The 18,566-nt window shown below is 30.2% G+C and overlaps 2 protein-coding genes across 7 annotated transcripts in view; one reads left to right on the forward strand and one right to left on the reverse strand.

The window, feature by feature from the left end:
• LOC112686138 (sodium-independent sulfate anion transporter-like) overlaps positions 1-18,566 on the reverse strand; it is a 44,549-nt gene that overhangs the window by 16,028 nt on the left and 9,955 nt on the right. Inside the window, exon 1 of one of the 6 annotated variants that reach the window (XM_025558306.1) lies at positions 14,535-14,552. The exons of 2 other annotated variants lie outside the window; for them this stretch is intronic. The gene's annotated coding sequence lies outside the window, so the exon portion shown is untranslated. Of the gene's footprint in view, positions 1-1,831; positions 1,913-2,197; positions 2,477-14,534; positions 14,553-18,566 lie in introns of those variants that run through there. 3 more of the 6 variants (XM_025558301.1, XM_025558300.1, XM_025558302.1) reach the window with 3 other exon arrangements.
• On the forward strand, positions 7,801-9,174 carry LOC112686140. The gene is made up of 3 exons (XM_025558308.1): positions 7,801-8,141; positions 8,363-8,510; positions 8,574-9,174. The coding sequence occupies exons 1-3, from the start codon at positions 7,982-7,984 to the stop codon at positions 8,821-8,823; spliced, it is 558 nt and encodes a 185-aa protein (XP_025414093.1). The 5' UTR covers positions 7,801-7,981; the 3' UTR covers positions 8,824-9,174.

Here is an 18,566-nt window from a genome sequence, read left to right on the forward strand (position 1 = left end):
TACAAAAGTAATGTATACGCCACTGGTTATAATAATACAATTATTCTATGTCATAATATTTATAATTTGCTTAATTTTAAAATCATACGATCGATATAGGGAGCATCGGTGTACGGAACCGATATGATATCGATAATGAGCATATTGTACATGTGTCTAAAAAAGAATCCTTGACATCACGAACACATTTCTAGGTTTCGATACTTTTTTTGTAACGGTTTTGATTTATTAACATTCAGAAGTACAATGTTTTCACTGCCGAATTTTTTTCCCGACCGATCTCAAGTTTATTTTTTTGCCTATCAACCATGTAACACGATAAATAACACTGGCCATCACTTAGGTTTCCCGCTATGCACCAGCCTTTCATGTATTAGTCAGCAACTTATTATGGATATTGTAAATGTTAAGATTGAATTGAATTTATAATTTGTAATGACATTTTTCTTAAGGAGTGTTTTTTGTGCATAGACTTGTTAATTATTATTGTTGATTGATTTTAATTTTCTTTAGTACATCAAACACTACAGAAATTTAAGTTTGCTTGTATGCAGCGTTTTATACTACAATTTTTCCCATTTTTTATGTGCTTTGAAAATCAATAAATTTGGAACTGTAGTTAAATTATTAAATATAAAACGCATATAATTCGTTAACTCATAATCATTTAAAGTACATATCTTATGCCTGGATATATTGTATTTTCATTCATGTTGTAAGTTAACTAATTTTTATTTGAGGAAACATTTAAAATTTTGCACGCAAAACAAAATTTATTATTTTACAGTGATGTTACAAAAAAATAAATAAATAAATAATGAAATAATAAACGAATAAAATGCGTGTTTCGCACAGGTGTATTTTTAAAAAAGGTTTTTATGTTGTGTAATTGTTTTTAAACCAGTTACACTGACCAAACGTAAAAATATTAGTACCGTGAAAATATAATTTAAAAGTTTTAAATTCTCAGACGAATTGATTATTGGAATAATTACAATCATATACTTTGATAATAAGTCATCTTTCGATGTCATGAATCAATGCAGTTGTATATAGGATAATATTGAAAAACCCAGAACAGAATTATTAATAATGTTATAATCTTATGAAGTTATAAGTTATAACACATCGTTCTATGAATTAAAAATAAAAACAAAATATTATTTAAATATTTTGCTTGAATTATTTTAGTACCTATAAGGGTTCATTATTTTACGAATATAAAAATCATTTTAATGTAAAATTTATGTGATCGAAAATTTTGTAGTATTAACAGAACAAATGTGATTTGATATTTACTGTCGAGTCGTAAAAACGCTGTATGGACACGGGTTTTAAATGTTCATCATTATTATTATTATTTGTATAAATCTCTAACATCTCTATAAAGAATATCGTTGATCGTCAAAACGCACAACCAAAATCTTTTAAAATCTAAAAACCTATACGAAAAAGTTTTCGACACAGCCGAAGTTTCAAATATCTAAGCGCTTGCTCGAAGGAAACGGAATTGTACGGTTTTTTAAATGTTCCCATTTTGCAACGACAACGTTTTGGTAGTTCGGGAAATCATTTAAGTGACCACCGTAAAAGTTGCTCGGATTTCATAACGTATTTACGCTCGAATCGTAACTCGACCTCGAACACGCGATGCAGTCGTTTTCAAGAGCAACAGAATATTTTTTCCGGAATATCCTAGAAAAAAAAAACCAACGTGCAGCATTCCGCGGGACAAACAGCAAACAACGATGTTAGATCGTTCGTTCGCGCATTGAGTTACGACAGTGAGTTCGCCAGCCGAACCGACGCGACTGACTAAAACTAAACTTACGAGTTATCACGCACGGTGTCGATGGAAAAATGATCGATTGCAATTATATTGTACAAATCACGTACCCTCGTCGACGTCACCGCGAAAAATCACGAAACACACGCGCGAAGACGTACGTGTAAAATCAAAATCGAATCGTCTCCGCGTGTTATGGAACTGTTGTTGCGAATTCGGTTTCCTACGGATTTACCGATTTCGAGTGGCCGTGACGAGTACGCGGAACCGATAGATACGCGTCGAGTTCGTCGAGTGCACTGCACGTTCACATCGACCGGTAAATACAATTGTTGTAGTAATTTTAATAGCGATAACAATAATTACAATAATAGCAATAACGGTAGTAGTGATGATAAAAACGATACATACGTACACGGGAAGAAACGTCTGGGACGTGCGCGTGTGCGCGACGACAACAACAACAGCAATATTTTCGCACCGTTTACGATGTAGTTTGTTTAGTTTTTTTTTTCTTTTACAACGATACGGTACGCGCGTCGAAAACACCGGAAAAACGATCGTAACGTTAACGGGAAAGTCGTCTGCGCTGCTTGGGCCGTCGCAACTATGATCTATCGCGCGCGGATTCGACGCGTATATATAGTGAACGACGACGACGGCGAAAACCACTACTGGTGCAGTTGCACACGTGAGCGCGAGCGGTTCGCAACAAACGACGCGCGCCCCGGCCGGAGTGGGATTATTTTTCGGCCGACCGAACGGGCCTTGGGATCGCGTTCGACGCGCGTACGGAAACGATAACGCGCGGGTGTTCGGGAGAGTTGACTTCAAGTTTTTTCGGGCGACAAAATCGTTTGTTCGTAAAATATTTTATTTTTTTTTTTTTTCCGGACGATCAGTTCGAACATAGAGTTCAGTTATTTTTTAAGAGCGTTCGTCAAATTCATCCGAGCCATTTCTTAGCTCCGATCATATTACCTATTGCTTGAAAGAATTTTCGTGAATTACAATACCGATTCAATAGTGTTTTTCTTTTGAACGGTAAAAATATAAGATAAAGGTTCATGTCAGCGGACAATGAGAATCATAACACACTCGAACGATTAGTTTGTTATTGAAAACCTCTTCAAATACCGAGATTATTTCGTACTCTACAACTACACGGCGTTTAAAAATCCATATTGACTATTAAATTACTATCCACCAATTAAAAAAATTCTATAATTAAAGGGTGACTTCAATAAATCGAATTTTGCCTCCTGTAATGAACTTTCTGGAACACTGTAAGACGGTAGGTATAATCAGAGTTGATAAAAGCATGTTTATTATATATAAAAAAAAAAAGTTTTAATCGTTTTAAAACATGTTTAAAACACATTTTAATCGAATATTAAACGAAATAAAATTATTGGTATAATTTAATTTATAATATAATATATGTACTTAAATGAGAATAATTAAATAATTAAATATAATATTAAATAATGTTGCAATTAGTATTCTACGTGTTCTACGGCGAACAATTAATAAGTAATAATGTAATAATACTAATAATTAAAAAGTAATAACATACAAATTACTAAATAGTAAAAATGTAACAACAGAAGTATACTATGTTTGGAATGTAAATAAATTATAAAAATAAAAATAAGTATGTTAAATTTAAATTTAAAATAAGTATTGGCAACTAATGCAGGTGTACGTTGAGATTTTTTTGTAGTAGTGATTACTGTAGACTTGATTTTGATTTGATTAGTTATTAGTAGAGCCCGGATTTATATGCATTTAAAAAGTTTCGAATATGATGCAAATATGTAAAGAAAAGATGACTAAATATGCAATTATATGCATTATGTTACACTTTATAAAATGTGTTTTTTTTTAAAAAAAACCAAATTTTTATACCAAATAAAATTCTAAATATTTTATCAAAAACAAAAAAATGATAATATCCATTGCTTTATATTTCAAATAATTTAAATCAACCTAAAACTTTTAGGAAACTTAAAAACGAAAATACAAAAAAAAAAGCTAAAAATAAATGTTTTTGATTTTATTAATATTTTATATCATTTGAAGTTACCTACGCTCAAAATACCAATATAAAACTTAAAAAAAAATATAAAAATGTTTGCATTTTTACATTTATGAACAAATATGCAATAACTCTCGAAATATGCAAAATATGCAAAATAAAATGTAGTGTTTAAATTCGGTGTGATATGAATCGCGGACATTTTAAACCTTCATAGACGTGCATACACTTAGTACAAACATGCAAATGCATATAAATCCGGACTCTAGTTATTAGGTATACTTTAATGCTGTATGAATTAATAGAATCATTTATTTACTAATAAATACTAGTAAAATACATAACATTAAGCATTATATTCTAGTCTCCATGCAATATTATACAATTGTTTTATTATTATTGTGATTATAAGTGTTAGAATGTGATAAAACTTTTGTGTCTACGTTTCCTATTTTTCAAATGATCTAATAATCAACTAAAAATTAAAATATTGCATAGTTAAAAAAAATGTTTGTATCATGCTATAATGATAATATATTCTGTGATTACACTATCTACAGTTGTTTAATCTCAAACACCTTAGATCATAAGGTAAAAACCGTTTAATCACAGAACAATAAAAAATCAAATAATGAATAACTATTGCAAAAAATTTAATAAAACTTATTTGTATGTGGTAGATTATACGCCAAAAATCATGTTTTTTCTGATTAAAACAACGGTTTTTTTTTTACATTGTTTAAATCAAATGATTTAAACGATTAAAACAAAAAGCATTTGATTAAATTAAATGATTAAAATATGTTTTAAACTCTGTTTAAAACAAAATCAAAAATCTCAACATCTCAACTCTGAGTATACGAGTAATACGATGACACGAGAATGCGATTTGTCGGTTATTTTTTCGTCAAAACGATACACGTTGTTCTCCCTCCGATGTTTGTAACGGAGCACGCGCTCGGACGAAAATGGCCCTTTTCAGGACCGCCAAAAACATCATTGTGACGCTGTAAAACGGCATGAAGACAACTAATACAGCGGAAGAATAGTGTCGTTTTACATAGTCGACTGGATCGATAAAAAACTCAACCAATGAGAATGGAGCGTCGATGTCTGATTGAGTACATATACCGGTCATTTTTCAGAGCATCGACACTCTATTATTTCATTCACAACATTCAAAAGATAAGAAGAATAGAAGCACTCGACTGCAATTACGACGACAAATACGACGAAGGTAATTGCGGCGTTCACGGCGCGGCATTTACACTCGGGGATCCGCGATTCGTGGACCTATTCGTCGATACTAAAAACGGTCTTTTTCAGGGCCAATATCCGTACAAACCTTTCCGGCGCGCTTACTCAAGTGTCCGCTGGTAAAGTGATCTCGGTCGATACGCTCGCTTGCTTAAGTTTGCTGTCGACCGTGTATCCAATTCTCTATCGCACCTGCTCATGTCCGATACCGCCGGCCGCGAATAATTTTAATAAATTAATTGTACTACTTTTATTTAATGTTAAATAACTTGATATTTATATAAAAATCCGGGTGTCGATAACCTCGGCACACCATTTCATGTTATCCCGATTTTTTCTTTTTATTATTTAGGAGTTTTTAGTAAGAACAATTATAGCTCAACAATTACTGAATTATATTCAATTGCTTAATTAATTAAGAAAATTGTACAAAATTAAATATAGCACGTTATTATCAGGGCTCGGGAGTTAAAGCATTTGCTTATTTTTATGGATTGACTTAAAATTTAGCAGAGTGCTATAGAATTGTATGTCAAGTAATAACTCGTACAATTATGAAATTTGAAAGTCCCTTTTTTTTGTGCTTTTTTCGGCAATTTTTTCAAGAAATGCTTATTTCCAGTTTTTCTGATTAATTTTGCTTATTTAACCAGTTGTTTTAACGTTTTTATAGTTTTCTCCTGCAAAGCGTTATTGATAGAATTAAAAATAAAAATAATTCTTATCTTATCTACGTTGTCACATAGTTCGTCGCTATTCGAGGCATAGTTTAGGGTTAACAAAGATATTCCAATGCTGAAAACGGAACTGAGTGTCAAACGTCAGAATGATCAAAAACAGAAAGAACAGTTTACATTTTATTTTTCAGAAAAATCCCTCAGAAAATCCATAAAATTCTTAAAATCTTGAAATAGAAGATTTTTATTTTGTTTAATTTTTAATTAGAATTTTATAGTTTTTTTTTTTTTAAATAAATATTTTTGCTTAATTTTACATTTTTTAAATGCTTATTTTAGTGCTTATAATGATGTTTTTAAGCGCTTATTTTATTGATTTTAAGTGCTAGAATTCCCGAGCCCTGGTTATTATACATAATACAAGAAATTGAAAAGAACAGCAATTTTAGATAATAATAATTAGTAATGAATGTTATGATAACATTGTTATCCCATTATAGTGTTTTCTTTTTTCTTGATAAGCTCGATGCCTAGGTATGAAAGGGGGGACAAGTCCGTTTCAACGAGTTTTATTTCGCCATTTAAATGAGCCGTTTTATATACGACTTGTTAATATTTAATAATTATATTAATAAATAAGTTAATATTTATTAGTAAAATATTTAAAAAAAAAAGAAATTTACATAAATAGTTGGTAGAAAAAATAATTTTAAAGTAAATAATTATAAAGTATAGTTTTTTTTCTATTAAATATTATTATTATTATTTTTTTTTTAATTCTTAGTTAAGTACGTAGTCTGATTTCTATTGGGATTCAAAAATAGTACATTGAACACTTTTCAAAAGAACTTAAATTTCGATTATTTTTATTAAAAAACAATAATTTATTGTACGAAAAAAAATTAACATGAGTATATAAATTATGTAATTGATTAGTAACTGCACGAAAAACAATTCAACTTTTTAAGTTAGAACTTGGAAGTTAGGTAATTTAAAAGAAAATAATAACTCGTTAAATAGTTTAATTAAAAGTGGCTTAACTCGCCAAATCTTGATTCAATAAGCATTGAAATAATTGTACCCGTCGGCGTACCTCTAGTGCAGTGGTTCTCAACTGGTGTGCCGAGACACACTACTGTGCCGCGAAAAAAGTCTGATATAAAAATATTGAAAACAGAATGTATTTTATTTCTTTACATTTGTTTATCTGTATAGATAAATCATTCGTGTGTAGATTAGAATTATTTAGTTTTAGAACTGTACAGTTGTTCGGAAATAAATTGAAAATACCGATTGATAAAACTGAATATCTTAGCGCGTAGCCAAAGTTTTTGGTGTTAAGTGCATGAGTGTGCCGTGAAAACTTGTGATATATAATAGTGTTCCGTGAACAAAAAAAGGTTGAGAACAACTGCTCTAGTGTATATGCTTGCACATATAAGTGCAATAGATCCAGGTACGGATTCAAGAACGTATTTTTGGATGGACCCATACATATAACCCTCAAAATTAATACGGATAAGACAGTAAAATTTAAACATAATACAAAACAATTTTTGTTTATTTATTTTAAAATTAATATATTTCATTTAGTCATTGATAATGGTATAAAGTAAAAATTTATATTAAAAAATGCAATCTTCTCAATTTATCACATGCAAATTAAATTCTGTCTGTATATTTCATTAAATATTCACTTTCTTTTTTGATCAATATTAAACCTAGGTCATATAATCGTTTTCCAGTTGTAGTTGATCTGTTGTAGGTTTTTATTCTATTGGTTATTGAAAAATTTCAGCTGTAGCACTGCAAACTGGAGTCACTGATATTCATCTGTAAACTTTGTATAATTGTAAAAGTTATACAACAATGTTTTTAATTATGATGTATATTTCCAAAGAGTTTGATTCTGAAAGAAACATTTTTTTATGTATATATAAATGAATCCCTATTTCCTTTGGTCACGCCATCACGCGAGAACGTTTTGTTAATTATATATTTTTTTGTGTTTGTTATTGTTAGGAGAAGATTCTTAAGGTACGTTTTCCCTGAAGCGTCCAGACGCAGCGTTAGACGCATTGTTACTAGGTACATGCATTTTAGTTGTGACTGTTTTCCTACTTGCGTTTAACGCAGCGCGTCGGTAAATGTCGCAGTGCGTCCGGACGCAGTATTAGTCTGGACTAGTGTCGCGTACGGACCTCTTGCGTCAAAAGTTTGATAATGTCGAAAAAATTTGTTTTTTCCTCTACTGAGGACGAAATTTTAATTGAATATGTCCAACAAAATAGGGACATTTTTGACAGTGCTCACCCTAAGCATAAAGATATTAATTTTAAAGAAAAAATTTGGAAAATTATTTCTGAAAAAGTCGGTAGAACAGGTACGTACTTAATATAATTGTCTGATTATGTATTAATTAGATCACTAAAATCATATTGAATGTAATTACTAAATACTACTTTATTTTAAATACAAGTTATGATTATATAATTGTTATTATTATAAACTTTTAAATTATGGAAGTTTAAATACTTAAATAGTTTAATAATTAATTATTTATTAGTTAATAGTAGTATACCTAAATAGTTTAATTTTTTATAGATGAAGACTGCAAAAAAAGGTGGAGGAACATAAGAGATACATATATGAAACAGAAAAAAAAACTATCGACTGGTTCAGCAACTTCTGAAAAAGTGAATAGGACACTCTCATACTTATCGTTCATGGATTCAGTTGAATACGAGAGAAAGTAATGAAAATATTTTTTTTTAATTATTAATAATGTACTGAAATTAAAGTTTAAAAATTAAAGGACTACATCAAACGTCAAAAATCAAGAAAATGATAATTCTTTGTCAACTGCTGAAGACGGAGATGACACACAAAATCATACGCTAAACGACGAGGAAACATTCGAATCTCCAAATACATGTTCAGATTTACCATCAATATCATCGTACGCAGGAAAACGGATTAGGTCCAAAGAGGTGCAATATTATCAAAAAGATCAAAAGAAACGGATAATTTATTATCCAAAATCCAGGCACAAAATGAGATTTTAGTCTCAAGTATTGGTAATCAGCATGAGGATAGTGTAGATCTGTTTTTTAAAAGTATTTCGACGTCGGTAAAAAAACTACCACCGCGTGCCATAAACGAAGCAAAGCTGTAAATCTTAACTCTTGTCAGCCACTTGGAAGATAAATATTCTAACTTTCAACCACAAGTTGGTCCACAACCTCAAGTATATCAGCCCCAATATTTCGATTATCAATTTCCATCTCAACAGAGTCACGTGACACAACCAAGTCCATCGCCATCCACTTCGTCATCATCGCATGGATTTGAACTATACAAGACGCATAATTATGAAGATGACAATTAACTAATTTTTTCTTTCGATATCATTAATATTAATTAATAATATTTTTTTAATCATTTTAGAAGTTGATTATTTTTATTTTTATTTTTACGATTAGATTTACGATATATTGGAAATTACTTTTATTTTGTTAATTTTGTTATGAATCTTAATAATTAATAATTTTCAAACTATAACTAGTTGATACCCAAGTGACAAAATGAAATTAAATTGTTCCCTATTTACACGGAAAAATTCTCGAAATTTAACTTCGTTATTAAAAAGATGTCCTTCAATTAGTTTTTTAAAAAATCCTTCGGTTTCCCTAGTAACTATTATGCTGTTGGGTGCATTTCTCGGTTTAGGAATCATCCTTAAAAGTAATTCATCTTCAAATGCTGCCTCTTGTCTGAGAATCTCGCAAATCATAAGGTTATTATTCAAAATTAATTGTCGTTGCATCATGATGAAGGTGATGAAACCTACGTGTGTATTAGATCACGGTCGTAAGCACTATGATTGAATTTCGATGAGTGTAATTTGATCAAAAATACAAAAATTACTGCGTCTAGACGCATGCAGAGAAAACGGGCGTACGTTGCGTCTTGACGCTGCGTCTAGGCGGCTCGATTTTCTGCGTTTGGACGCTGCGTCTGGACGCTGCAGGGAAAACGTACCTTAACGAAAGAAAAAATTAAGAAAATTGCTCGAAAAATTAGATAATTTAAGAATACTTAATAGAATAAGAATATAAGAATAAATAAAGTATAATATATATTATAATATTATATAATAATATAATATAATATATATTAATAATATAATAATAATATTATTACCTATAATATTATAGGTAATAACTGTTACTAAGACAATTAATAGAAGAACCTATAAGTGGAAATGATGGTTATCCACTTTATTATCGGCGATCTATTGATGAAAACTGAAAGTCAATAATAGTCAACGGAAATAACCTGAATCCAGCAAGAAATTGAAGTTGATAATCGTAGAGTTGTTCCATTTTCTCCGTTACTCTCGAAAAAATTTAAAGCGCATATAAATGCTGAATATTACCATTCCGTAAAATCAATAAAATATATCCATAGTACGTGTACAAAGATAGTGACATAGATGTGTTTGGAGTAGCTGCTAAAAATTCAAACGATGAGATCATTCATTTTCAAATGGGAAACTATGTCAGTAGTAACGAGGCGATTTGGCGTATTTTTTCGTTTCCAATACACGAAAGACACCACACTGTAGTTCACTTGGCCTTACATCTGGTCAAAGGGTGTACTTTATAACGGAAAACGTAATACAACGAGTCGAGAGGCCGCTATCCACAATATTGACCAGCTTCTTTGAAATGTGCGAGAATGATAACTTTGCTAGAACACAGTTTTATTCTGAAATACCACGATATTATACCTAACAATTTCAACGACGGAAACAAAGACAGCCAGTTCCAAGTTACCCTCCTCAAGTATTTTCACCGATGCACTAGGATGACTTTACACAGTCTATCCCAGCCAAGACGAATGTTTTTATTTGCGTTTACTCTCAGTCAGTGTTCGTGGCTCAACATCATTTCAAAATCTACGAACTATTGATGGTGTATTGCACGTACAGAGAAGCCTGTCCACGTTTGAGATTGCTAGAGAATTACACTCATTGGGATTACATTCTCGAAGATGCTGTAATTTCGTTAAATGCTAAACATTTTTGAACATTATTTTTTATAATTTTGTCTAAATGCTTTCTATTAACACCGATTAACTTATGGAACAAATATAAAGATCATATGGCCTAAGGTATATTACTTCAGAAGCGTCTGAGAATATCAAATGCAAATTTGCAAATTAACAAAGAAATGTACAATGAAGCATTAATTGTAATTGAAGACATGTGCTTGATATTTACCAACAAAGATTAATACAATTAGGAATGTCATTGTTTAATCGTCCAATATACGACGCATTTAATCAAGAGTTGAGACGCGAAATTCAATATGATTTCAAGGCATTAAAAGAAACTATCCTGAGAAACGTTCCCTTTTTAAATGAGCAACAAAAATATGTCTACGATACGCTAATGAAAGTAGCGAACGATAGAACTGGCGGATTTTTTTTCTTAAATGCTCCCGGTGGGATTGGGAAAATGTTTTTAAGATCGTTGATTTTGGCGATGATTCGATCGCAAAATGAAATCGCACTTGGTTCTTCAGGTATTGCGTGCGATCCGTGGATCGCTTTGATTCCGAACGACATGCCATTCGACTTGAAACGGTTAAATCTCAATGGCAGTCGCTAAGTGTTTGTAGTATCAATTTTGAAAATCCATATTTTTTACATGACCAGTGTTGCGTGCCGTCGAACAATCGTAAAGATGTTGAAGATTAGGAAAATATTCCAAATAAAAATACTCAATTTAGTTTAACTGTTTATTTAAAAATTGTCTAAGTACAAATGATTAATTTAAAAGATGATCTGGCGTGGAGGTGCTTGCTAATACTCGTATAAACCACATCTGAATATTGGTCTATTCGGGACTCCCTTATATACCCCGTTTCTCATTGCTGATCCGGATCTAGCGAATGCTAAATCACTTGTCATTTGTCAATATGGACTGATGCTACTTGTACTTTGTGCGCTCAACCCAAGATTACCTATGTAATCAGTTGACCTCGTTAATTCCGCATTTTGCACATGTCCTACTGATGCCCGTCTATAATAGTTGTTTTTAATATTTATTACATACTATTTGTCTTTATAATATGTGTTTGCGTTACCCTCTATTTTAAACTAATAGTTCCTTTCTATTATTGCGAATATTATATTATTTATAATCATTTCGCGATTTTCGATTTACGATTTATGTGCTCCCGCCTATGTTGTAAGAGCAGTAAGGACTTACATCTATGTATGTCCGTAACACCAGTTATATACGCGCAAGAAAGAAAAACTAAGAATGTTTTATACCATATATCATTAGAATAATAAACACTTATTTTTAAATATTTTTTTTATTAATTATACCAATTGGAATTCGATATTTATAATTAAGACAGGACAACATCTGTCGGGTCAGCTAGTATATATATAATAGGTAAACCACGTGGAAAAAATTACGTATTATAAGAGGTACCGGCACGTAATGTTCTGCTGTTTTTTGACTACGTTAACGATTACTATAGAAAAAAAAAAAATTATTTTTTAAATATCAACCCTCTTATTTCCGAGCTATCCTCAAATTCTCTTCCCGATTATACTACAAGGAGACTTGAGCGAATGTGGCTTAGAGATTTCCTAGTTCACGAAAATGCTGGTTATCATGGTCCGTAGATTAAATGTAAAAAAAAAAAATAATAATAATAGTTCATCTATAGTAAAAATATTCCCGCCGAAGTATTGTCACTGGACGACTGTTTCGTTCAAATTCACGCATTTCAAGCAAAATAATATTAGTGTTATATATATAAGTAGGGACTATTGTAAATACTTATGCATATAAGTTATAGTATAAGAGATTAGTTATAAGTTATAACCAATCACTTATACTAATGTTTATTTCTGTACTCTCTTATGCTTATTGTACCATATGCGTACGGATTGTATAATTTTCTAATTAATAAATAATAAAAAAAAAAACGAAATTTTTAAAACGGTAATTTGAATGAGAATATCTAACACGAAAATCATCGTCGTCGAATATTTATAACCTATCCTAACCCGACCCGACCAACGCCTCGGGCCCGTTACACGAAACGGTTGTTTTTGCATCGGTACGACAAGCGATGTCTACTTTGTCATACGGCCGAGCGTAAACATTCAAAAACATGTCAACGATCAGGTGACTGAACTCTGTCGCGCCGCGGGCGTGATCGGCGGCGGTATTGTTACGCGCGCGCGCTGCCGACTTGACAATATAAACGTGTACATGCGTTATACAATACGTTTTTCTCCCGAGTTCGGTTTTTAATTATCTCGCGGCACTTCGCTGGTGTTCGCCGAACCAACGGTTGGACCGGTGATACGGCCGTTCGATACGTTTTCCGAATCGTCGACGTCATCGTATATCGGACCCGCGGCCGTGACAGTGATTTGCTCGGTCGCGCGCGGACTTGACCCTAGGACGTGGAGAAGTGGAGAGCGAGGAGCGGAAACGGAATCCACGTCCCGCGCGCGAAGGTAAACGGATCGAGATCAATGTTAAAACGCGTCCGCTGTGGCCGCAGAAGATAGTGAAAACCGTGTGCGATCGTGAACCGATCGTTAATCGTGGACGTGAAAATAAAAATAAAAATTACCTCACAAGTTCGGGAGGGATGAAGGGATGGTTTGAACGATTAGCTCAGACGGTAGTCAACCCTTTAGCTGTTGCATAAGGACCGCCGGGCTAAGATTTGCAACGTCGTCGAAAGATTTTCGGACCTGCTCGCTATATAGCCTATAGCCGCGTGTTCATTACGCGTACTTTTATATTTATTACTTGTTTACGTACTCTTCAACTGCGACGACGGGTCCGCGACCACCCTATAATTTCGATTAGTTTTTATCCTCCGATAACCTCTACGTGTCCTATAATTATTTAACGGTTTATGTGACCTATCTGTCACTGAAACGTCACCATAACGCACCGTCGGCCTACGTGGTATTCTCATACTTACGAACACACGCCCAAGTACACTAGAAACGCGATTACGGTTGTGTTCGGAGTTTCGGTCCTCGCCCAATAGTTATCATAACTAAATGGTTTCAATGTTTGTCTAGCTAACACTGCCTTATCGAGAAACGTTTTGCACACGTGATAAAGTTTGATTATCTATCTCAAATACGATAAAAACAAACGAAATATTATTTAAAACTTTATACGGTTATTAACCTTTAACTGTGTTATATATGTCTGTGCACGTTTTGATCAGTTTCAAGGTCAAGTAATAATTCATTCGAATAATCGTTCTCCTTGCTGTTAACTCAGATCTGATATTTTATTAATTGTTGTTTTTATTGAACGGTTAAATTCGAACTACTATTTTTGCCTGAGAACAGTGAATGAATCCACGTTCACTTTATTTACCGAATATTTTAAAAGAAATATAGAATTGACTAGAGCCATAATACTGTAGAATAAATACTGTTTTAATACTCACAATATTTTCTCTTGGGTACATCTAAATAACTTACAAAAACAATTTATGATGGCAAATTTAGAACTTCCTAGTTGCTTATAGTTAAATGACACTGATAAATTCATGATAATAGAACACATAATTTGAACGATCAAGTATCAAATTGCAATAAAATATCATTCACTTTACGAGTACACTAGAAACATCTTATTGGTTTGAAAATAATTCTAAGTATATTTAAATTTTCAAAAACTGATAAAAAATAAACATTGGAAACAACTAACCTTTTTAATGTTGAATATTTTCTTTATGTCACGAAGAAAATCCAAAAATTGTGTTTTATTTTTATTTTTTTATTAAAAATAGGAATTCTTTTGCATGAAAAATAATTATAGAATGTGCAAATTATGGTAGAAATATTAACGCGTTAGACACAAAATACAAATCTCGCGGCAAACAACTGAATATTGCGGCAAAAAGAAATCTAATAGTTTTGTCGGAAACGTTATATTATATCAAATTATTTTTACAACACACTTCAATTACGGGAACATCGTCTGCGGTGAATTAACAATAAAATCCTATGTAAATATTGTTATAAATATATACATATATATATACATACATCAATACAACAACTTTTTTTTCACATACACATATTAAGTAAGATACAGGCTTTACTAGTGCGCTACTGCAATAGCTACGTAATATTATTATTATTTTAATTATTATCTTTTCGCGAAACATGATGGGAAATGTTCACTAATACTTATTAGTCTTTAATTGTATTCTAATCCAATTTTTCGCAATAACATCAATGTCAACCGCCCACTTGAGATTAATAAACCTGTGTATAGCGACTTTTGTAAATATTTAATTCGTTTAAACAAAGCAGTTTAATGGAAAAATAATTACTGATGTTTATAAATAATAATTAAATTTAACTCAAGCATAATATGGATTATCATCATATTCGATTTAACTGAGTGTATCATATATTACTTTGTACAAACATGCGTAAACGAGCGTATATTTGATTCATAACCACAGTAATTTGTGCAGTGATAGGTAATAAAAATAGTATCAGATTTTCTCCTTTTAGGACCTTTGAAATGCATAATATTATATTTTAGTTTATAATTGTTGTAAAATGTGTTATTCCAGCATTCATTAAATGGGAAAAACTCTCTTTTTATTAGAACCATACAACATGTAAATAATTATAGTATTGATATTTTCGTATTTAACTATTATTACCTATAATTTATATCTAAGTAATTTAATAGTATAAATTTATATTGTATAACTCTACATCTATACTGTATATTAATCTTTTATGTTTCCATATAACTATTGTAATTAGAATGGCCCCGTTTAACCGTTTAACTAATTTATTAAAAATAATTATATTATTCTTTTAAAAATTATTTAATGTATAAATATATCATTTATACATGTATCATTTTGAGTTATTTTATTTATTTTCGAATAATATAATATGTATTGATTATCAATCACGCGTAACATTAATAAATCATTATTTATTCCATAACTTTAAAATATATGACATTTTTATTTTTGTATACAATTTAACAAAAAATCGTATTCGTGATGATGATGAATTATTAAATTTAGAAAAATTTTTGGACGAAACTCGGTATGGTAAGTAGGTACGTTGAATATCTTATCTTATATTTTATTCGTTACTCAAATTTATCACGTAATAAAGGAATGTTATATACTTGCACAACAATTATAAGTCTTAAACATAATATTAAGTACTTGTTTTATCTAAAAAATATTTTAAGAAAATTGTACATCATAAAAGATTACAAACAATTGTAACTATTCATCAACTTTGCCGTATTTCATAACTAAAATCGTAAATGAAATAAATTACTGATTGATGTAAATACATCAGAACATAACGGTATTACAGTTTAAATATTAAATAGTATAACCAAACGAATCCATATGAATAAATTGTCAACATTTTTCCTTTGTCAGACAATTTGCTGGCGCTATCTTACTTCAAAAATCCTTTAAGACTTAAAGATGATTTTATAAAAAAAAATAAAATTTAACATTTTTTTTTGTAAATATAAATAATTTCTCTTGCGGTTAGTTACTCAAAATCATAAAATATTTGTATAAAAAGAAATGTGAATATCGCTTGCTGTATGAAATTTAACATAATTTAAAACTATTTTATATTTGTAGGTAAATCGAAAAAAAACTAAAGAAATACGACCTATCAGTCTGTATTTCGAGTTTAATAAAATATTGAAAGAGATCATTTATGATACTCAAAAAGTGTTGAAAGAAAACAAAAACAAAAAAAAAAATAAAATAAAAAAAATATCAATACATACCTCGTTTTTGTTAAAGCATTAAATAAATATATAAATTATACATTATATATAAGACTTCTAGCATTGTGGTCAGTGATATATTCTTTCGCCTTGTGAAGGTCAAAACCAAATCGCCAAAAAATTATTAATACTGGTGATAAATTAAAAAAAAGTCATAAAATATATTTTTATTGCATATGTACTACCAATTTATATAATATTTAATGAAAATTGTTTTCTTTTTTCTTTTCTTAAATCGCGTATTATATAATGCATTAGGAAACAGAATGTTCAATCCCAAGCTATAGATAGTAAGAGAACTTCACTTCTACCTCTACTTATATACAGTTTTATAAAAGATATGTTAGATTTTTTGAGACGTTAGAATTCATTATTATTTACAATAGATACTTATAATTGATTTACCAACCGTTCACGACCGTTTTATAAATGAGATAAATGATAATAATATTTAATTAATTGTTCATTGTTATCGTTCGGTATACTAATTATGTTCAATTTGACATAGATTATAAATCAGTTAGTATAATATCGTAGGATAAAAAAGAATAAAAAAATGAGACCAACTTTCTTTGAAACTTAATTATAATTTTATGATTGTTTTTTAAATACCCGATGAAACAGCGGTTCCCAAATTTGTGTGGCGACACTCTTGGAAAATATTATGCTCCCGTGTAATCCTAATACCCAAGGAACTCAAAAATGCAATATTATTTGTTTCAATAGATTTCTATAGCCCAAAATAATAGATAGCATTTTCTTCTTCATAATTTATTTCCACTTCATAGCGATATTGTATTATACTCTCATATAAAGAATAGAGGAAATTTTTTTTTTTTCCAAAAAAAAATATACTAAAGAAAATATATATTATGAACGTTTGTTGACGGTTTATTGTATACAAGAGTGTTTTTAAAGCTAAAGTTAATAAATTAAAAATGTAATTATCAATAATTAACGAGTTCAATGGTATGCATAATGAAGTTGAAACCTATAGTATTTGTAATACTGGGGATACAAAGATTTAAAATGTTTAAGTTAAGTTATGTACATAACGAAATACTTTTTTTTTCTAAAATAACTTCTTACTTAACGAATTTATTTATTTTTCAATCTTGTTACGTTTTTTTCTCTTTATATAAAACCCATATATTTAAAATAGTATTTTGTGTAAAAAAAAAATAATAATAATTATCAGAAATATCGAATATTATTTATAATCTTGTATTATAATGTAAGTATTTTAAATAATATGTTTTAAATTAATTATTATAGACCATTGAATTGTTTTGCACGATTCTTGAATTCCAATAGTACCTTATATATATTATATATAACTTAAAAAATATGAATGTATGTATATAAGTGAAACTACTTATGAATAAGTATTTGTTGTACGGTATTGAGTTACTATAAGTTATAAATAATAATTTATAATAACGTACTACAGATATTAAAGATTAAACCGAAAAGGCAATAGGGATTATCATTATTGAGAAAAGAAAAATATAATAAAGCTAATACCAAATACACGTTTGTGTACTTATTATCAAGGCTGGGCAAGTTTTTATGATATTTTTTAACTCAGTTAAATTAAGTTAATTGAGTTTATGTTTAAGTAAGTTAACAATTAAGTTAATGCACATGAGAATTACATCAATTAAGTTAAAAATGAAGTTAAAAAATATCGTTAACTTAATTTAACTTCAATTACAGTAAAACCTCGATAAGACGGAACTTCGGTAAGACGGAAACCTCGGTATAACGGAACATTATTTTGGTCCCGTTTCAAATTACATACAATTAACTAACCCCGTCAAGACGGAAAAATATCATGGTCCCAAGCATGTTTGTCTTATCGAGGTTTTACTGCAATAAGTAAATTACAAAAAAAAAAAATATATTTAAATTAAATGCTGATATAAGTGATATATATTAACAATT

The sequence above is a fragment of the Sipha flava genome, unplaced genomic scaffold (genome assembly GCF_003268045.1).
Source record: "Sipha flava isolate LNK unplaced genomic scaffold, YSA_version1 2_pilon_pilon, whole genome shotgun sequence".
NCBI lineage: Eukaryota > Metazoa > Arthropoda > Insecta > Hemiptera > Aphididae > Sipha > Sipha flava.

What these genes read in the sequence shown, in the direction of transcription:
- LOC112686140 (XM_025558308.1), top strand. Translation starts at nt 7,982, where the DNA reads ATGTCGAAAAAATTTGTTTTTTCCTCTACTGAGGACGAAATTTTAATT. An exon ending in TGAAAAAGTCGGTAGAACAG is followed by an intron (nt 8,142 to 8,362) that starts GTACGTACTTAA and finishes AATTTTTTATAG; the next exon opens with ATGAAGACTGCAAAAAAAGG. An exon ending in TCAGTTGAATACGAGAGAAA is followed by an intron (nt 8,511 to 8,573) that starts GTAATGAAAATA and finishes TAAAAATTAAAG; the next exon opens with GACTACATCAAACGTCAAAA.